Here is a 23,402-nt window from a genome sequence, read left to right as displayed (position 1 = left end):
AAAAAAGTTAGCCTATTATTTTAGCTGAATTAGGTACAATTTAAAAAGAGCTTTTATTGAAGGCATATAAAAGGTTATTATAGTTTAGGTCATGTCCTCCTCCTACTTCTACATATGCGTGCAGGAAGGAGTCACCAACACAATAATCATGGCTTGGATTGCTTCTGTCTGCAGTGTTCATAGGACAATATTCCAGGAGCTACAATAATTACAGTAATGATTTCCCAATCCTGAATTATACATTCACCTAATGTAAGTTTTCAGACGAGGTAGTACTGTGTGCAAAATTTAGATATTTGTTTTTTGTACAAAAAGTTTTCTCCAAAACAGAGGTACATATGCAAGATGATAGCAATAAAAATTAAAAGTGAAAAAAGACCAACATAATAAGCAACATGAGAAAAACTCTTTTTTTCTAAATTTCTTTGCATGTGAATTTTCACCACATTCAACAAACTAAGTAAAAGCTCTCTTGCAAGATGATACTTAACTTTTGTGAGTGAATGTCTTAAATTTCTTTATTACATCAAAGAAGTTTATTACTTATCTTTGCAGCAGGTATTGTGGTAAATCTATGCTCTTTTGAAGACAATAGACACCACTGCTATCTAAAAACAAAGGTGTGTGGTATTGTTGTGTCCTGTGATAGCATTTTAGTTGGCTGAAGGAAACACTTTGATGAGTGGAACACCCAAAAGTAATATATACTCACTAGAACACACCACCCACAAGAAAGGCAAGTAATAGGCTTTTTTTAACTTGGTGTTGACTTTTTAAGATTGAATACAGGGTCATCTAAAGGAAAAAAACACGCTAAAATGAACCTAATTAAATAAAGTCATGTCAATGAGAATATATGTTTTCAAATTCCTTTAAAATTAATTGGATATGTGAACTCTGCATGGGTTTACCCCATCTTACTTTATGCTTTTGTAAAAAGATTTCAATTTACACCTGTGAGATTATTATCTATAAATAGTTTACTATAATAGTATTTAAAACCTGGTGGTTATATTAAGATAGAATTTTATTATTTTCAATGAAATTTTTTAAAAAAACGTATAGCTCGACACAGATATGACAGTAATAGAAATGTGGCAAAAGGGGAATTTTCTCTTTAGCAAATGTCAGTTGCTTACTGTACACATGGGACCAAGCAACCCAATATGTGTTCCAGAACTTTGTAATGAAAATAAAGAAAAAGTATCCTTTCCACAAATTGAATCATGCCCAAATCAGCAAGCTAAATTCTAATTATACTATGGTTAAGACAAATGTGAACATGTAAAAATATATGTCAGTAGGTCTTGCCTTTTGACTTTATACATACTAATGGACCTTCCAGTATGCAAAATAAGAATTTTAAAAGGCAAAAAAAATATTTACTAGTTTTATTCATATCAAGTTCTGAATCAAACAACATCTATCTCAGTTTCAGCCCCGAGTGTGCTCTGTTTTCCATTGTATGGGCTACTCCTTTTTAGGAATACTGATATTACTAACAATTGTACAAGCCTATCTTTAAAGGGTATTTTAATCCAGCAAAAAAATGAAATTGGGACATATTTCTAAAAATTACACTGAAATACTTTAAAAAATACAAACGTTATAGTTAATATGAAAGGCAATAACATATACCACACTATGAAAAAAGTTATCAATACCTCACAGTACATAGTAAATGGCTCAGATAAAATAATAAAATACATTTTGACCATCTTGGTTGATTTACTAAAGGTAGATTCTTTAGATATTTGTAACTTAGATTTGTATTTCGAACACTTTAATGACTCAAACAATGGAGCGGTATAAGACCTTGAAATACAGCTATCCGGCATGGTTGAAACCCACAGGCATTAGCTCACAAGACAGCTGAGCAGTTGACAAGTAGCATGAACCTTATGTTAGAAAAAGAAGAAATTGTAAGATTTGCATATAATTACCGAGATCATGCAAATGTCAGTTATGAATATAAAAAAACACAGGCATTTCACTGTTAAATCCTGACAGTTGGCATCCCTGAAAAGCTCAATGCATTTGAGTACTAGTTGGCAGAAGGTCATTAAAACAGAATTTGCAGATACATTAACACTCTCACTTTTCTTTGAGTGATAGTTTGCTATTTATAGTTCGCTGAGAGTTCCAGAAAACACGCTAGCTGGATAAGTTGTAGTGGGCTTCCACATAAAAATTGCATACTGAAGTATGGGGACATTGTGCCTTTTTTAATTGATTTGATAGAAGCTATCAATATACACTACATATGCATAAAGTTGAGATAGAAATGATGGTTCTGTCTGACATATGAGGAAAAGACAGAAATGACTGTAGAATTTCCATTGGAATGACAAAATGAACTACTTCCATGCCGAAAATTAACATTAACTGGGAAAATAACAATTTTCATTGCTCCATAAACTCATAAAATAAAACAGTCAACATACATTGAGAAGTCTAAAGCTGAAAGTCCTACATATGCATAAAGTTGAGATAGAAATGATGGTTCTGACATATGAGGAAAAGACAGAAATGACTGTAGAATTTCCACGGGAATGTCAAAATGAACTACTTCCAAACAGAAAATTAACATTAACTGGAAAATAACTATTTTCACTTCTTCCTCTCCTTATAAAATAAAACAATAAATGGTAAACTTAAATTTATGCTTATACTTTATCTAATTATAAACATAACGTAGAAACTTAAGCTTCAGAAAATACAAATAAAATAGTAAAAATACAATAAATAATGGCACAAAGTGTTAACCTAAAAAGCTCTTCTCTCAATATACCCCAATATATGTGAATGTGTATTTACTTGCAGTTATTTAAACCAAATTTAATTAGTGTAACACATAAATAATTTATACACATACATTTACTGCAGCAATTTAAAACTAATTCCAACACAAGTGACTGTAGACTGTTCTAATATCCCCAAATACAGTTTCTAAACTTCTCTAACTTTAACTTAAGCATATCGATTTTATTTATTTTTCTGTAAGGAATCTATTCCTCAACATTTTTCACTTGAAATAATCCAAACAATATTTGTCCTTTATATCTCATGTACTTACATATAACTATGTTCATACATGTCTTTGTCTAACAAAATCAAATATATTTGAAATCCTCAAAAAGTAGGGAAAGGTGTAGATGTAATTTTAAATGGGCATTGAGCATTATAAAATCCAGGAATATTATGTATCTTATTGTCCAAAATACCCTCAATTGTTTGCATTAGGATTTTCTCTTAGGGAAAATTTAAAACAAAAAACTTAAAGAAAAATTAAAGAAAATTTATTTTTCTATGAATTCTCTTCATATTATTTCTATTGAGCAGGGACTATCAAGTAATAGCACATCTATAGGAATGCTCTTTGTTTAAGGTCAACACCTAGGAAAATAGACATATTTCCCAGAGTCATTGAAAACATTCTACGATTACCAATTACTAAATTACTAATACTAGAAAACTACCTTATATCAGACTTGGAATATTGCATTTAATAATGAACATATACCACTTAAGTGAAAATCTTAAAAATGCTAAATAACGTAATCTGAAAATTCCTAATTGGCATAATGCTTAATACAGCTTTACCTTTAGGGCTTTGAGGAGGAATCCATACCTATATAGGTAAGAATTTGTTAAATATTCAAACATATATATTTACAGTAATGCTGGAAATAGGCAAAAAGTCCTATAAAGATACTGGAAAATATATCCTAGATGACACATATTTTGATAAAATATTGCAAAATACATCTAAAAGTACATCCTAGCTCATACACAATTTACTTGAATCTAAATATATGTGAAAATCTTTGTGTAAAAAAATAAGGAAAGACTACTCGTTAGCAAATAGCCAAAAATACATTCATGCCTTGCCCCCTGTAATCTCAATATAAAGGTAGTTTTAAAGCTACTCCACCAAAAAGCATTGTGCCTGATTTATTAATGCTCTCTAAGGCAGGAGAGCTTTTTTTCAGTGAAGCTGGGTGATCCCGCAAACTTGGTATCATTACCACAGAATCATTAGGAATCAATGATACCTAATGATACCGTGGGTTATTGGTTGTGTCATTGGTTGTGTCAACAAAAAATGTATATGATCTTTGATAATTCCTATTACTCCTGACAGACGAAGGGATGAGAGAGTAAAGAGACAAACAGTCAAACCTTTAGGGATCCCATTCTAAGATACAGATGGTATTTGTGTTTATGTTTTATTTAATATAAAGTCTATATAATATAAACTTTTTAAAAAATTAAATTCCACATTGGGTGTTTAGGAGAAGGGGAGATAGAAAGGGGTGGAAGAAAGGAAAGCTGCCATATTTTCTGAAATGTATAATGGATGGTTGTTAGAATGACTGTTGGGGGGTAAAAAGTAGCCTAAACAGTCTTATAAGAAAAGGCGTTTTGTAGGATAAGCACAAACACAATTTTAGAACAATTTCTTCCTATAAATAGAGATGAGATAATCACATCAATGGTAGAGTTTAATATAGGCATAGTTTTCTCAGTGAGTCATACCAGGTATACCTTTAAACCAGTATAATTTATACTAATTCAGTCATAATGAATGCATCATCTTGGTGCAACAAATGAGTTTGGAAGAAAAAGTAGTGATTTATAGAAATAAAATAACAGTGAGAAAGAGAAAGGGATGGCCAAAAAAAAGTTTGTGAAACACTTCACTTTGGAACAAATAGCTTTTTCTGCAGCATGGTTCCTGGCACCCTACATGCCAGGGAGCAATTAGGTGAGTTTTGAGGAACAAACTAAGCGATTCCTGCAGTTGTAAGGTACCAACAAAATAGTAATCTACATGAGGTGTTCAAGGGTGATATATTGTAGAAACTCCATGCTATAGGAGCCCAGTTTTCTACTGTCATATTTACTTATTTACTCAGCATTGATCACATTGATAAGCATATATTGTATATTGTGTGTGTTGTACAGGACAAAAGGTAGACATGGACAGCGATTGACAAACCCCAGGCATGTGGATCCAAATGACACCTGCTTTTAAAGTTATTAAGCATTAATAGATTGGTACAGTTGGTAGAAAGGTGAAAGATAAAGAAGGACATGGGAATGGGAACATCTCTTTTTTCGGTGTGTCGGGTTTTTGGGAATACCAGAACAGCCTTTACCAAGTGAACAGCCTCCACACCAATAGTAAATCAACCTTACTGGGTTCTTACCTTTTCCTTTTCTGATTTATTAATACATATAGAAAGATGCACAGATACAAATCTATATTTGCTAAGGGTAAAGGTTATGGTGTTTGAATGCATTTGAGATGTGTGTGCCATTATATATGCTAGTCATGCATTACCATGCATTCACATTGACTTGAAGGGAATTGAAAAGCAAATTGTACATTAACTTTTTTTACCCCACTTTAAAAGTAAGTTAATATTAGTTATAACCAGATATTTGTTAGTAACAAACTAATTGACTTCTGGTTTAATAGATTTGGGATATGGCTTATTAGAGTCTGTTTGCATTATACTCATACAAGCATGTCCCAGTTTTAGTAAACAAAAAACTTTTTTACTGATGTGCCAAGGCAAACTGCACAGCCCAGATCCATAGTAACCCCCCATTATTATTATGTTTTCCCTACAATCAGTGGTTTTTAGACTGTTACATTTCAAATCTCCAGCAATTTACAGTTTGAAATCCACCCAGGAAGTCCTAAGCTTCTACCCTGAGCATTAAAATATTACTCTGTTCTTGTTAACAAACCTAGGTCGTGAGAGAAAGTCAGGGGATTCTTTAGCAGGACAGTGAAAACTTGTATGGTAAAAACCACTATAAAAATAGTAATGAAAATTAGTGAAGCACTGTAAATAGATTCCATTGCTGACCACATCTTAAGTAAGTAAAAAAGTAACAATGCTTACAACAGCTACTGTAGGAAAACACTTCATGATAATGAGTGATGGCTGCGTACACATGCTCAATTATTTTTGTTAGAACCGACAAAAGGCTGAAAGAGCACTGTACTGTCCTATGGAGAGTGGAGTGAACCAGCAATTGGCACCCTGCTGTGCTCTCCTCCCTTCACACCTATTGCAATTGTTCATCAGGATACATAAACAACATCGGGCATCCTCTGTGCACATGTCAGATTCACGCCTGAGACAAGCCCATCCTTTCGTATCGAGCGAGAATCTTCTGTTGTCTGTATATAGGCCAAGGAGCACTGTGGATTCAGTGAAGGCTTAGAGTTGCACCACATCACCGAGAGTTATTTATTTTTATTGTACTCAGATACTAGTGGGCATGTGTTCCTGCCCTTTGTTAGTTGAAGTTGTATGACATGGCCCGAATAATGTATGATTTCTGTACTTTGCCTTTATTTAAAAAATATTTCTGGAAATCTTTTTCTATTAAGTTTTAAGCATGATTTTTATTGTTAATTAACTTTTTTTTTCAGATGCACAGTTGTTTATTATAGCTTTTATAATTGTAGTTTCCCAGATATGTTACTATGTACTAACTTTAACAATTTTGAATACACACAAAAATCAATGTGGATCTACAGTGTTTTAAACATTTGGTTCTTTATGCATTGTTTTTATTATCTTACTAGTTAAATATGAAATATTGCATATACACATTTTATATTTGCTTTGTGCAGTCAGCAAATGGAGGTAAAAACAAGTTTAAGTTCAGGTGAGACAGCAGCTTTCACTCTAAAAATAGATTTGGAAAAAATTGAGGTGGAACAAAGCTAATTTCTGCTATATTAGCAAAAATGGACACATCTTAATCATAGGTTAACATGATCTGTCAGAAGGCATAGGTAAGGTATTTCTGGACTTTCTTATTAGAAATTTATGTATGCTTTTCAGTCATTGGGCCTGATTTAATAAAGCTCTCCAATACTGGAGAAGATACACTTTCATGAGTGATCCTGGTTGATCCAGCAAACCTGGAAAGGATTTCTTTAAAGTAATTTGCTATCGGTTAGAAAATGTTTTCAATCTTGGGCCAGATCCATTCCAGGTTTGCTGGATCATCCATGTTTACTGACGAAAGTGCATTGGCCCTAATTCATCAAGCAGAATCGGATGATCGCTCGCGCATTTGTATTCGCGATCCGAAATCGTACGCCGTCGCGCAATTCAGCAACTGAAAAAGCTCGCGCGCTGGTCGCGCGTACTTTCGCGCTTCCAGCGAGCGCGGATTTTATTGATGAATCAGGGCCATTGTCTCTAGTCTTGGAGAGCTTGTAGTAAATTCATATTTGTAACCCTCCCACGTCTCTACTAGAATTCCTAGGGTACCAATAAATGTTTTTTAATTTATTTATAAAGAGGTAATTCCTGTGCATGCATACATCTTCAAATAGGCTATAATATGTGTATTAATGATTTTTATATATCTTGTAGCAAATCTCTTTGAATATTGATGGCATGAAAAACTCCATTATGATTTATAAGAGTCTATGCTATGGCTAATGGAGTAAAGAAAAAAATCACCTTAATTCGAATTATGCATTTGTTCAATTTACCAACATTACTAACACTTCAGCTTAAATGGATTGGTAAAATACATTTTAAGGATTTATGCATTTTCTATGACATTCCAATGATTGGCTTACACCAATAACCATGTTTTTCATTTTCTCAGAATTGTAATGAAAATCACACATATACACTTGGACAGTTATTAGCATGAGGTAATTGTTCTATGTATGAGGGTTCAGAAATTTCACTCCTGATGCCTGATGCCCTTTTCTTTGTATGTACCTTACTGATATCAACTAATACTGGGTAAACAGGAGTAAATACAGCCAATCATTTTTATTTTTTTTAGTGGACCTAAATAACAATACTTAAGGAGTTTAAGCTTTTCACTTAGTAAAGTAAAATATCTTTTTTATTTAACCTTTTCAAAGAATACCAAAAAAATTCAAAGAAATGCAAAGAAACATGATTTTTTTTTTCTTCAGTAAAGCAAAGCTTTAATTCATTCATTAAGCCAAGGTAAATTTTCCTTCCTAAAATATTAATTCACTTTACTAAGTGAACCTACTGTATATTTATTTAGTAAAACCAGCAATGTGTTTGTTCAAATAACTGCATCACAATGTAATACTAGCCTTTGGGTCAAGCTAAATTTAGCTCAGTGTTAAAAAGTTACCCAAAATAGCCAGATATAGTCCTAAAAATGCAACAAAATGGTGGTTGCTAAAAGAGACTGCTTCATTTTTTCAACCAGTGATAATTGTCTACAAATTAAAATGCTGAAAGTGAAGTCAGAGTAAAGTGAGAACAGATCTGAATACTTGTTCTAGGTCACTAAGTACCCAAGACAGTGGAACAACATTTTCAGAAGGGGGTAGGAGTTCACATGATAAGCATCCTTTATCAATAATGGGTTCCTTGTTCTACATTTCTTTACATTTAAATGGGAAATCAGAACCACCAATCAATGCAGATAGATGATGATATGATAATAGGACATCATTATAGTTTACTAAAACAACAATATCTATGTATTTCAGCAGAAATTTGAATCTATGTCCAGTTTTTAAAAAGGATCCACCTTTACGTTAAACTGGGAAATAGCATTATATTATTAATAAAAACATTCAAGAAATCTTTTGTCATCTTTATGCATGTCTAACATACTTTTTAATGTTTACTACTTTAGATATACACCAAGTTTTAGCAATGTCAATCTTAGTATTAAGCAAGGTGCGTTCAATTTTCTCAGTTATCAAGTTCATGAACTTGGCACAACTCTCAAGAACTGCACTTCTCTTATTTGTTCCAAGGGCAATATTTAAAGTGCCTGGTATGTATTGGAATGTCTGATTGCTGGGTTGTTAATAGGTATGATAAAGAGTGACACAAATTAACCTGCTTGGTCTGCATAGGTAACTGAATACATGTATATGTAAAGATATAAAATTAATAGTCATTGTATTCCTAGTCTTAAAACTATGTCATCTAACTGCTTGAAAATTTAAAAACAACATTGCATTTGTCTATTGGAAATGTAGTTTTGTATGCACAGACAAAACATGTCATTTATATTCTTTAATGATACAGATTTAAAGTAACATTACATTACTTTTAAAATATTTAATTATTTTCATTCCAGTTAAGTCAACGTCTTATGAAAGCCAAAATCACATCTTCTGATGAAAAGCAGAGCACTGAGACTTCTGACGGAATTCATTTACAGCAAGAGAAGGAAAGAGATGACGAAATAAATTATTATACCACTGATGATTCTGAAACACAAGACTATTATTCTCAGGAAACACAATCATATGATAACAAAACATATTCTCCAGTGGATGAGCCCACCTCTTTAACGGCAGTTGAAGACTTACCTGCCGCACCAAACACCAGCCATTATTCTGAAGGTGATATATCACAGGAATATTCATATGAAATAGAAGAAACTGTATTTTATCCAGTGGAGCTAACACAAGACACCACAAGTGTCACCTGCTTGGAAACATCAGAAGATCCAACTGTTCTACAAAGTGAGACTATGGAAGTAACAGAGATTTTAGATCACAATGCAAATCCAAGTTATAGCGAAAATCCTGCTGACATGACATATTTTTTAACAGATAATACTAAAGAAGTGCAGTATGAACATAGTGAAAACATGAATACAAAAATGGAAAACCAACAAGATCATGTCCTTACTGAATATGGGGATACAGAAGGTTTAGGAAGACAATATCCAATCACATTTTCACAGCTGGGTGACTATGAGGATTTGTCATGTCAGTATAAATCTTGTAGCAGTGCTGACCTTGAAACCGAACATGCAGATTCAAACCAATCATCTTCAGGCCTTGTTTCTTATGATGATACTTACTCCTTTACAGAAAACCAGATGGAGGACATAAGTGAAGAAACAAGTCAAAATAAAAATGGCATTACTGACTTTCACCAAGGCTTGAAAATCATAGAAGACGTAAGTGAGCTATCAGATGAAAAGAGGGATGTTTTTGCTGAAGATACTGATCTTTCTGGTTTTCAAAGTGTGCCTTTACAAATACCCAAACAATACTATTTTACAACACAGGATCCTAACTCTAGCCACCCGGAGCAGGAAACTGACAAAAAATATGTTATACATGAAAGAAGTGTGGTTTTATCAGATAATGATGAATCATATGATATTACATATCCCTCATATGAAGATAAAGGAAAAGTTGCAGATCAAACAGACAGAACAGTTGCTGAAACTGCTGAAACAAAACCTTTCTGCAAAATAGAATCCTTACCCGAGTGTCCTCCTTCTATAGCATGCTGTACAGCTGAAAATGTGACCTCTGGCACATTACACGCATCGAATGAAATGCTGGGAACATTTCCAAGTGAACTGACACCGGGAAACAAGGTCATCATTGCAAAGATTATAGAAGAAAAAGGTCAGAGTGAAACATGTTCCCAAGGTAGAGATGACAGCAAAAGGTCATATATAGATTTGTGTGACAGAGGTGGTAAAGCACAGCTACAGACAGACAGAAGTGTAAAGTCTAAACTAAAAAGAGGTGACATAGATCATACTAGTAAACCTATGCCTGTACCTTGTGACAGAGAAGGTTTTGATATTGAAGATGAAAGAATAGATGCAAGTAATCAGAGAACACTTTCTGAAGAAGGTTTAGTTCATGAAGGCACAGAATCTATCCCCAAAGAACTAGGTAGATATGACTTTGAGGACAGGTTAAATTATGTACTTGGTGAGAGTGATTTACATGAGGCAGATCTAAGTTCTGTAATTCAATCCAATAAGAGCTTAACAACTAAGGAAACTAATGGCAAGAAGTTTGTAGAATATGTAGACCTAGAGCTGAAAGTAATCCCTGAAGAAGATTTGGAAGATGAGCAAGATAGTCCAGAGCAGAGCTTTATGGGGCCATCTATTCTTATTAGTGGGCCTGATGATGAAGGGGACAGTCAGTGTGCAGATACAGAGGAAGAAATGAAACCAGAAGACACTCATCAGTATTATTATCATCCCTTTACTGGAGATGAAATGCATACTGACCAAGAAATTTTAACTGATACAGAGAGCACAGGCCACTCAAATATTAGCCATGCAGCTTCCAAGGTCTTGTGTTTTATAATGTTTGTGGTGTTTGCTGGTCTGATGTATCATTATGATTTCTTGGTATGTTTTGCCCTTTACCTTTTTTCATTGTACTGGCTGTACTGGGAAGGGGACAGAGGAAAATCTATAGTAAGAAAGGAATAATAGTAGTTGTATTAAATAGTTACATTAACAAAAGCTATGAAATGGCCAGGGATGACCTAACCTTGGTGAAGGTTCCTAATCTTAGAGATCTGCAACTTTTAGATATGAACCGTTATTTGAGAAAGGACCATATTGATAGGATATTTTAGAAGTTGTAGAGTTTTTGAATACATCCGACAAATTCTGATATGAATGGTACGTATATTATTATGTTTTAAAGAAGATCCATGTTTAGTATGGAGAGTCTCACTCCTGTCTTAAAGGTAAAGCATCTGTTTTTGTTTTAATTTCCTTTCCAGAACAGGAGTTGAAGTACCATGATCTTCGTTGTCTAAAACAGTTTGGTATCTTTATTCAACCAGTTTACTATACATGCATTATATGAGGCCTAGTTTATGTAACTTTTATCTTTATTTTAGATCAGTTTAGGACAGGAATGAGAACTAATGTTCGTAACATAAATCATATATTTTCAAATGAATGGCTCAACACAAAGTTGGCATTACTCGTATTTCAAGTTTTTTTGTGATCTTTAATCCTATTCAACTTTTTGTCTCTTCCTTTTAATACTGTATAATAACAAGGCAATGTTTGGTCATCCTAATTGCTTACCATGTTGTGTGCATAACAGGTAATGTTCTTTGCTGAAAACAACTTAAAATAGCATGACCTGTATATCTGAACAGGGAGTCATTTTTTTCAATTAAGTCACAAAGATTTCTAAGTTGAGTAACAGTTTTTTGTTTTTATAAGACATAACACCAAACTCTAGAGATTCTAGCTTTACATATTAGGTTACCTGTTAAAACATCTACAAAGCCATCTAATTTAATAAAAAAAGAATGTTGAAATAAAGGATTTGTAATAGTCTGTAAAATGTTTAAAGTCTCTGTAACCTTGAAATGTTTTTTATCACTTGTTACTTATTTGTTCAGGAAGTGTGTGTACAAAACCATTGTGATGTTTGTCTTAATAAAAAACTAATCAGAGTGAATTTGTTACTTAAAACATGTATCATCATTATTATTAGACAAATAGGGTACAAAGTATGTTTGGCGTTAATGACAAAAATGATCAATAACATGTTGCACTTGTGGCATACTTTTCTGGTGTTTTTACATACAAAATACCAATTCATCTTGCAGTAAGAAACCAACGTGAATGCTAAAATTTTTGGCAAAAAATGTCTTTTGTCACTGTGACAAAACTGCTATTTATTTTATATTTATATGTAAAGAGTTTATTTGAAAACATTTATTCTCTCTAAGATCAAGATAGTCTTTAAATCTAAATTTACCCTTGATTTTTTCTCTTATCCCCTTAGGCTTCCATATCTCCATGCTTAAAAAGACACTAAAATTATTATTCTAGTACAAAAGCATTATAGATAAAAACTAAACCGATTAAATCATTTTAATATTATTGGTTGCAAAAAATAAAACAAAAATTACCTGGAAAACAAAAGTAGAGGGGAAAGAAGTTAATAAAGGATGATTAGGGTACACTAAATGCATTTATAAATCAGTGAATCAAAAATTTCCCTGAAACATTCTCTGGTGATGAATCTTCCAGGTTAATGTCTTTTAACAGCAGTGATTGAGAATGATTTTTAAATGCTTTATAAATAGAAGTAAAGGTATAGTGGTAAAAAATGTTAAAGTTTTTAAAAATAAAACAACTTGTATGTGGTGTTAGGCAGGTGAACTTTTCTGGAATTGCATATTTTGGATGTGTAATTGATTATTTTGCATTTACATTTACAGCAACACCCCACTGCACCCCATTAACACCCCCAAGATGGAGCTAAATTCTCAACTCCACATAAACTGACAATTAGTAAAACACTTTAAAAGTAAAGTTTATAAGCTTTTTTTCACAGCACTATATTGCATTGCCTTTAATGTTTAATATAAAGTCAAAACAAATTGTACAAAAGCACCTCAAAACCACAACCTTCCATTCCATGAACCATTTCCATGTTATTACTCAAATATAGACTTCAGGTATGTGTTTGGTAGAAAAATCCAACCATTAGGACAACATGCAATCACTTGAGTAGGAAGCAAATGCAGAAATGGCAGGGCTTTACATTGCAATAAAAAAGGAGATATATCTTCTAGGAAACAATAACCACAGATATGTACTTTTTATAGGCTGGACAGTATGTAGGCTGCTTGGTTAGGCAACAATAAAGTAAGGAGAGATTAGGCAGGTTTTTTTTTTCTTGAAAATGAGATTAGAGTGTATTTAACCACAAATATTGTTAATTGGCTAGAAAATATGTAAGTAGTTTGACTTGGTCACAATACAAGACGTTTAGACCAGACAGGTTTTATATTGAAATAAACATTAGAGTATATTAATATATTGTTCCTCATTTATTAAAGTTCTCCAAGGCTGGAGAGGATACACTTTCATCAGTAAAGCTGGGTGATCCAGCAAACCTGGGATAGATCTGGTCCAGGATTGAAAACACTTGCTAACAAATAGCAGATTAATTTTAGGAAATCTATCCCAGGTTTGCTGGATCACCAAGATTCACTGGTAAAAGTGTATTCTCTCCAGCCTTGGAGAGGTTTTATAAATCAGGGCCATTATCTAAGAGACAATACCCACAAATATTGTTACTTTTATGCCTAGAACTTATTGCTTTGTGATTCTTAAATTCAAAGTATGTGTAAGGCTGGATGATAGTTGCCAGCTTTTCTTTGTGCCACAAGCATATGAAACCTGTCAAAAAGGTAAAAGACCCGTCTTAAAAGTGTTTGATGGAATCAGTGAATTTCTAATTATTGGTCTGCAGCCTAATTCTATTGCAGTCAAGATTTCAGCTTCACTAGTAGAGTAATTGGTGCATTATGAATTTACTTTAGATTAATTAATGTATTAAATGTATATTTAATGTGCACAGATGCCAAGTGAAACCGAATACTAGTTCCCATAGATTACTGTCGAAAATATCCTTATTTTACGACTCTTTCTTCAATACAAAATACCCTGTGAACGTTCTGTGTTGGATGGTTTCAAAGCCTCCCCAGTTTATTATGTGACCCATCTTCATCATAGGAAGTGTGTGGGCCCTCAGATTGGCCAAGCACTTTAGTATAGCAGAAGAAAACATACCTCCCCAATACCTGTAATTGCTGGTAAGGGGGAGGTATTGCACAATAAATAGCAAGCTACTATAACACAAGCACTGTGAGCTAGTAGAACTTGCTGATAGAATCCTGCATGGTCAAGTACCTCTGTAATGGCAAGTTACTATGTGATTCTAGCCTTAGAAAGAAGATATGTTATAGTCCTGCTTTATAGGTCTGAAAGGGTGCAGAGGTGACCAGTGCCAAGTAGGTTCTCCTTAAAGAACCCACCAGAAACTAAAAAAAGAAATAATGGCTAGTATAAACATAGCAGAGAATCATGCATGCCTTGCTGGTTAATACTTTCTGAATGTCTTCTATTTGCTTAGGTGCATGCTTTGAACATGGAGCCTTAAAAGCCCAATTCTGTAAACATAAGTCTGTTCCTGATGGGCACTGGGATTTAGCATGCTTTATGGATCCAGCAGAATGTGTAAAGAGTTATATGCAACCTACCTTGCACAACCTTTGTACAATGTTTCCTGGATGAATGCAATATAGTTCAATAAAAGCCTGGAAACTGGAGCATGGACACTTCTGTAAATTCTATGTTGAAGTACTCCTATAAAATGTAGTAATTATATAATTCTAGTCTCAAGTAAAGATATGCCCTGTGGGACTTCTCTTTAGGGCTATGTGATTGGCAAGTGACCAGTGAAAATAAGCACAGGTATTTTTAGTGAGAAGTTATTAAAAAAAGTTTGAGCCCCTTGAAATACCCTTGAGTCACTAACAATAATAATGTCAAGTATTAACATAGCAGGGGACCTGCACATTTTGTAGCTTTACAATTTTTTGGAGGGGGAAAACTTTTAAAAGTAAAGTAAATGAGTTGAAAATATAAAGGGAAGGAATCCAAATCCAAACTATGCAAACAGGATTGCATGGCAAATCACCCTGATGGAAGAAATTCACTCATCTTTAGTTAGATAACTTGGCTGTCATTTTGCATTATTATATATCCACCAACCCTAAGTTAGAAGCAGTAAATTATAAATAAAAGAAAATCAGAATAGGAAAACATTATTTGTCCTGCATTTATTGCTAGATGGAAGCATGAGATCAGCAGCATATCACTCTAAAACAATCAGACATCACATGTCAGAGACTGTCATGAATCTGATACTAGCAACTGTTGCCATGACCTTTCATTTGGATGAGGCAGACATTTGTACACCTGGAGCTGCTCATCAACATTTGGCTTCTTGCTCCACACAAGAGGCAGGCTATTTTTAAGAATGCACGTAGGCTCTGATTATCAACACAGCACTAGTGCTGCATCATTTTTAGCATGTTCTTGTACACAGAGGAAAGTCAGCATACTCAGATGTACTGTAAACCATTTTACTTTCACTACTCTGAAACTGACACAGTGATTTTTGCTAGATTGTTCATATTAGATAAAATATGCATCATGTTAAAAATATATATTAGTAATTATTGCATTTTTTTGTGCTACAAGGCTGTATCTTCAGATTGTACATACACACACACATACACATACATGAGACTGAAAGGGATTTAGAATACTCCAATAAATACAATATACAACTTGATTCATATACAATGGAGTTGCACTTGCAAGCAATGAAGCTAAATGAAAAGAAAAACAATTTGGCACATATTACTTTAACTAAACATTTTTACTCTTAGAAACCTTCCCTTTAATTACAGCTGCTGTCATTTCTACTCCTTTAAGTAGTGCAGACAAAACACACACACAGATACACAATGTTGTGCAATTACACAAACACATGTGGTTAATGCTCCCTTCTGCTGCTTTAAAGTGAACCTTTGCCCAAACTTTGCATACTATAGTAGTTATTATTTTTATATTCTGCACTAGCAGTTAAAGCATTCTAAAACAAACCCCTAATTTACAATCAGAGCTAGAGGTGTTTTGCAGAAAATCATGTGCAATCTTAAGAACAAAGACACTGAGATCTTTATTCTATGAGAACATAATCTTAGTAGACCAGCCCTTTATTGTAGAAAGCCAGTAGGTGTTTGTTGGAAACTTACTGAAATCTAAATATTTTTTTAAAAATGTGAAAATAAATTGCTTTGCATTACCAACAGCTAGAGAGGTAAGTGAAGGCATATTTACAAAATCTCTCAAGTGTGTGCAAATGGTTTTCTGCTCATAATCTGGGCATTTAATGTGTACTTTAAGCACAGATTTAGACATGTTTTATGGTATGGTAATTATTTCACTAATGTGCATCTCTATTAAAAACTAAGAATTTGGCAAACACATTTGTTCTTCACATTTTCTTCACATGATCTTCAACATCTTCTGTATATACATTTGTATCTATGGGAATAATATCAGTTACCCCTACCTGCTAATGCAAAAACAACAAAATGTATAATAAGCGTATAACTCAGTACATAAGATTTGCAGACAGTCAGAAGTTGCTTGTTCACAAATTAAAATAAGTTCCATTGGTCTAATTGACATTGACAATGGAATTATTGTTGGTGCCAGAAGTGTTGGCTGTGGCATTTCAGAAATTCTGACCTCCTGGGACATACATGGACTATTAAAAAGTGTCAGGTAAGAGTAAGTTCCAGTTCAAAGACAATTCAACTGCTCAAAAAGCAAAAAGAAGGATATTCCTGAGTGGACAATATGTTGAACCTTAAAGAAAATGGGCTGCAACAGAAAACAGCCCCATCGGTATTAGATACACAAAAAACAGGTAATATGCCTACAATGGAGATCACCAAAAGCAGAGGTCTGAAAACTGGAAAAATATCACCTGGTCCCACAATACATACTGTAGATGATTCCATTCTGTGTCACTGGTTCGGTCTGCTTCAGGCAAAAGTGAGGAGAATCTTTTATTGGCATAGTATGCCCCTAATATCTAATGAGTATCATCTACATTTTACAGGGAATCCCAGAATTCTAGATAGTGCCATTTTCAGCACTTAGATTGGTACATTTTAAAATAGTACAAGTTCAATTTAATAAAAAATGTGACATAAGGGAAGCAGTGGAGAAGTGATTGTGGTGTTGTAGAGTAGAAACACAGAGATTGCTTTGCAATTTAAACACATGCTGCCATTGATGAGTAACCAACAATGCAAAATCATTGGTTGCGGCACTTTATATTTAAATCTTCTTCTGTAAAACAGAAAGCTGCATTGAATCAGGGATTCTTGTGCCAGAACAATGCAAATAATTATTTAACATCTTTACAGCCAGAACAAATTTACCATTACATTATATTCCTGACACTGACAGATGTTTTTGTGCAATTAATATTCTGTTACATGTTAAAGTTAGTTATCTCTCCTTTTTAAAATTTTGCATTGATGTAACATTTAAAGCACTGTAATATTTTCATTTTTAATACAGTCTTAGTAAGGTGAAGGAGTAGATACAGCATATGTCAATTGGTTTTTTTCAACATATTTCAACTGGCAAATATTACATTTTCATTTAAACAGTCCTTACTAGGTAACACAGTTGCATAAAATACAAGAAAGTATGCCCTTTAATCATTTTGTCAACAAAAATATCACATACGATATAGGCTATTGTGTAAAAAGTACTCTCTTGGTCTCAGATGCTGGAATTGTCCCCAATGTCTTTTAGACATATTTTTTACCTGCCCATCAATCTCTGACAGCCCCCTCCCCTATTGCAGACCCTTTCCTTTTTCTTCAAAAAATATATTTTTCTTCATACCCCATTTGACTGTCCAGTCATGGACCCTGCCTGGACTGGTCAAGTTTTAAAATTAGCGGGAACCTTGTATCATGTTTTTTTAAATATATATAATAATAATAAATAAAAATAATAAACACAATATCTTTAGGACATACATTATGTTCAGAGGTTTGTTTAGGTTGGGGGACAGCTTTAAAAATCACCATTCTACTATACTTTTGAATCTTTTTGGAAAATCATGATTTCAGTGTTTGTCTTTACGGACTTGTTCAAGTTCCCCTTGACATCCCCAGCATTTTTGTTTATAATACCATATTCAGGGGCTTTAGTTTGAAAAACATAAACCAAAAACAAAAAACTTGAAATTAAAGAAACTTAATTTTTTATGTATGTTTTCTTTTGAAGGTATAGATTTATTAATTTGCTTCATATAATGATTATGTTAAAGGGTCTATTTCCACTTTGAATTCACATTGTGGACAAATGTCCTCAATTCTCACCAAACACAGTTTGATTTTACATATATATCATAGTTGACTGCAAGTGTTGAGTGCCTCAAACATTTCCACCACCATGCTTAAAGTTGTTTTGTGGTTTACTACCAAAAGGTTTGTAATCTTGAGCTAAACATGTCTACTGAAAGGCTTGGTTTGGACAAATGGATTTTGGAAATTGCTTCAAAAAATAGTTAAGATCTGTCTGAATCTGGGTCTGAATGGGTCCATTCACTATCGTTTTTTTGACAGGCAGTATGAGGTGGCAGCCTTGCTATGTGTTTTTTTGGTTCCATGCCTCCAAGATTTTGAATCAATTCTCCTTGCAAATGGTTAAAACAATCTAGCAGACATTTTTAAATGTTTGCAAGTGGTTTTTGCAAGGTGTATCAATACTAAAGAGAAAGGGGGAAACACTCTGTGGCTGCAAAAACCTAGCAGTGACAGGCTGTTACCTCTCCAAAGTGCCATGTACATGACAGTATATGACCATGGGCAATACCCTATCCGAACCCAGCCTTACTGTGACCAAACAGCTTATTGATTCACACCTTTGATTGATCAGTCCATTGCACATTTTAGGAGGCGTATTTGCTTGTATGTTCAATGCAAAACTAAGGTCTTACCCTATTGTTCTTTTTGGACAGCATAGGCTCTTTTTACTGGTACATCTTGCAAGGTAAACTGGGACTATCTCTTTCTGATCATATATGTAGTTTGACACAAATTGTTGCAAAAGGTAATTACATTAGGAAATTTTGACAAGTTCCTTGTTTAAAAAAATAAGTATTTCCCATAGCATGTACTTCTTCACATAATTGTATATACTAAATTAGGTTACACACATATATATATATAGAACACAAGAAAAGGAAGTCCTGTTTCACCCTGAAGATGTCCATACAAAGCTTACACAAGAGCTTTCACTCGCAATGGTTGCACTGTGTGTAGTAATGATGAGAATGTCCTGCTGAGGAGGGGAGGACAGGGTTTTTTGCCCACAGCATGGGTTTGCTTTAGGGATTTTGTTCATTCTGGCTCAAGAGGCTCTTGCAATTCCCACAGATTTGTCATGCACAAACGTTTTGTTCCATCTAACCCTGAAGACTCATTATATTAGTGTAGCTTACATTAGATGCTGCAAATTTAACACAGTCTTGCCGTCATGGTCTTCTTAAAAATGTGAAAATTGTTAACTGTGATAGACAAACTGGCATGACCCATAGCAACCAGGTTTGGGTTTATTTATTAGTTGCTACACTTTGCACATCATCACTGCTGGTTGTTCAATAAGACTGTTTGTCATTATCAGAGATTATTAGTGAACTCAAGTTACTAAAAACAAGCGTAAGAAGAATAATATCATAGGGGGGAGGTCATATGGCGAACAACATATTATAACAAGATGTAGCACTTCCAGTTCACAAATATTTGGGATGATTACACATTTGCTCGGCTCATAGCAGCTGACAAGCAGCCAATTCTAAGATGAAACCAACCAGATATACAGTTTTGTTATGTACACTGCCGGTATCAAATAAAAGAACAGAAGATAATATACTAGCTGACCACCAGCATCAAAGTGAGAAAAGACCACAGTACAAAACCAAACTGCTTAAAGCAAAGTTATCATTAACATACCATACACCAACCAATACTGAATATTAAACTGTAGTCATCCCAGTCTGCCTTGAGTTTCCTTTAATAATAACTATTCTGTTTTATTATCACAAAAGTGAAGGGTATGCTAAGTTACAAGAATAATACATATACCTACTACTAATACTGGCAGAATTCTACACATATAGAAACTTACTCAATCAATGTTTAAGTGATTATGTCATGAAAAAAAAGGGGGGGTTGCATTTCCCTTATTTTGTAAATGCCTGACTTCAATTGTTTTGAGTCACAGACCCGGTAATAAGTATTCTGTAAACATGTATCATAAAGAGTTAAGAGGCATTGTTTTGCAAAAGGTTTGGAACAAACCCCTTTGGTCTCCAAAATCCTTTTGATTTTAATTGACCAGTGCCCATGGCAGTACAGAGATTGTGCTTAACCGGCTTTGCATTGTCCTTCATTTCTTTGGATACAGCTCACAGCCAGTTCCCATTGAAGCATATTTAAATTCCAAAAAGGAATGTATGCTGTAATGGGCTACTGATGCTGGCTCTTGCTGCTGCTAGACTTTTGGTTCTGCATATTGTACATTTTAGCTTTTGTCTACTGTAACAAGATGATTTGTAGGGCAAGTAGGGCTTACACTATTTCCTTTATTTGGGATGAGGGGGTTAGATCTGGAAGTAAAGACCAGATCCAGACCCCCAAACATCTGTGCAACCACAGATGATTTCTAATAGTAATCTGCCCTAATGGGTCTGCCCAAGCCTCCATCCAAGAGGATGGGCTGTGATGTCACTAGTAAAATCACTTCCCCTTCTAATGTGAACAAAAGGCGGGAGTACCATGTTTATATTGATCTTCTGCAAGCACTCCAGTAGTGCACTTCCGTTAGCTCAAAAGCTGAAACCCAGTGTCACATAAAAATAGCACTGGTACAAACAAACTCTGTGCCAGTGCTGTTATGAAATGGTTCTGGGGACAGTGATGCAAACCAGAAAGAATGAAAAAAATAGGGTAGCGTGAGCAGGTGTCTTGTGTAAAAAGAGGATTATTAGAAGTATCCATACTGTATTGATTATATATAATGTATTTGAGTAAATATCAATAAAAGGAGAATAGTGTCCTGTGGTCTCCCTTACAGGGTGCTGCCAGCTATGACTGTATTAAATATTTCCCATAATCTATTTTACTTGGGAAACTGTTAACATAGAAGTCTTCTGTTCTGATATGAATTTACACAAACCATCATTTTCCTTGCAGGTTTTTACTAATTAGGAATAGAACTGCAGTATGTTCCTGACATCTGAATGATTTCCATAAATAACATAGAGGCATCCCATTACAATAAGTATCAAGCGATCATGTGCCACAAACATCCTCAGGCAAAAAAAAATTGAAGAAACATAAATTATTATTCAGTTCTTTCCTTGGAACACACACAGTCAATGTAAAATAATGAGTCAGAGACCTACAAGTGATAACAAATATGTCATTGTTTATTCTATCAGCTGTACCGGTACACTATAAATTAAAAAAAAGTTTGTTTGGGAGTATAATTTTATCCAAATCAATATTTTAATTTACAAGTGCTTATTTTGAACTTTCATTAAATTTATAATCTATAGCAGTTGCTAAACAACTAGTCTATAGCACTTGCTAAATACCTTGAAATAAATGAATATAAAGAGTTATACCTTGCAGTGGGGTGCAGGGTACAAAGTTATAAAGAAAAGTCTAAATACATAACTCAATGTACAATGCTGGGGCTGCTTTCTGCACAGGCATGCAAATTTAATTGAGACAATCTCACAAGTTCATGGAAAAATATTGATGATCAGTGGATACGGAGCTACACTTATTTGAAGATTATTTACTACACAATATCTACAGAGGTGAATGAGGGATTGCTTTGAAGTGCTTTTACTGCAATTTCAGAATATGTGAATACTTAAGTGCATAATCTGGAAACAGCTTCACTCTAAATAAGCCCCTTTTTATATATGTACATCTAGGTTCTTGCACTGTTTGTGTTATATAATAATCTTTCCCAAATTGGTGTCAGAAGAAAGACACTCAGGCCACCTTCTGATATGGCTACTTATTTCATCACTGCTATTGGTAGAAATAGAAAACTTGAATCACATTTATCATATGACAAAATCAAATCAATTGTCTAATAATTCTCCCAGGCCATTCAGAAATGCCTAGTTTCATTACAGAGATCATTATAATTCCTGATAGTTGATACCAAGGGCAGCCATAAAGAATGTTTTTTAACTTAACTGAAGCATTAGAAAAACAAAAAATTGCTTTGGGTTTAAATGCTAGGATCGCATATTATCCGTTCTTGGCCATCCCACAGTAATAGCTAGAAGCTATGGTAGAATATAACATTTTCAAGCTATTACTAGGGGTGTCCTCGATTCTTCCCAGCAGCTTCCTAGCAAATGCTTACATAATGGCATTTACATTATCATTGATACTGATTCTGATATATGACAGCTGCACAAAACACAACATTACCATCAGTACATGAGTACTTCCAAGCATTACTATTATTTCAATTTGTTAAAGATCTGATATTTTAATGTTGTATTGGCCCATTTGTAATATTAATATATTAACATTTGTTACACCCTTAAAAGCACATTGTATTCCGTTTGCTGGCACTCACTCACAAGCTGGCATCATTTAATTCTTTCATTTCTTTCATGATGCAGCAGGAGAAACACAGCAGATCTTATTTCAGTCTTTTGACATAGTTATTAGTTGAAACCTTGAAGTCGCTATTGTTAGGCATTACTTTCAATTTTAAATGTTCAGAATGGTTAATGGTTTACTTTAACCAGTTGGGGGACCCCTGTATCCACACCCTAAAACACGTCATCTGTGTACTTTAGGAATACTTCATATGTACTGGTCATCCTTCCAAGTTGTGGTTACACATTGCTTTAAAATCCCAGGACAATGGGGCCACTTTCTACTGCAAAAGTAAAAATAGCGGCTTCTTCATACATAAAACTTAAAACAACGAAAATCCTACCTTGTAATAGCATTATTGTTACAACACTATAGTAATAATAATTATTTTATTTGCAGAATAGTAACGTCCTTTAGTTTGCACATAACATCAGGTAAAGCCACCACCAAACAGCCACACTTTTAAATCCTATTTACAAGAGGCTCTATTGTTGGTGGGAATCAATTACTGCC

The 23,402-nt window shown here is 34.0% G+C and overlaps 1 protein-coding gene across 2 annotated transcripts in view; it reads left to right on the top strand.

Moving 5' to 3' along the window:
- The window catches only part of PPP1R3A (protein phosphatase 1 regulatory subunit 3A), a 28,066-nt gene extending 15,802 nt beyond the window's left edge, over positions 1-12,264 (top strand). For both annotated transcript variants that reach the window (XM_072401533.1, XM_072401532.1), the window contains exon 4: positions 9,133-12,264. In XM_072401533.1, coding sequence (XP_072257634.1) covers positions 9,133-11,256 — 2,124 coding nt within the window. In that variant the 3' untranslated portion in view covers positions 11,257-12,264. The remainder of the gene's footprint in view (positions 1-9,132) is intronic.
- The last annotated feature ends 11,138 nt before the right edge of the window (positions 12,265-23,402 follow it).

This window comes from Pyxicephalus adspersus, chromosome 2 (genome assembly GCF_032062135.1).
Source record: "Pyxicephalus adspersus chromosome 2, UCB_Pads_2.0, whole genome shotgun sequence".
Classification (NCBI taxonomy): domain Eukaryota; kingdom Metazoa; phylum Chordata; class Amphibia; order Anura; family Pyxicephalidae; genus Pyxicephalus; species Pyxicephalus adspersus.
The sequence above is the reverse complement of the archived record's forward strand: the minus strand, read 5'-3'. Positions and strand labels throughout refer to the sequence as shown.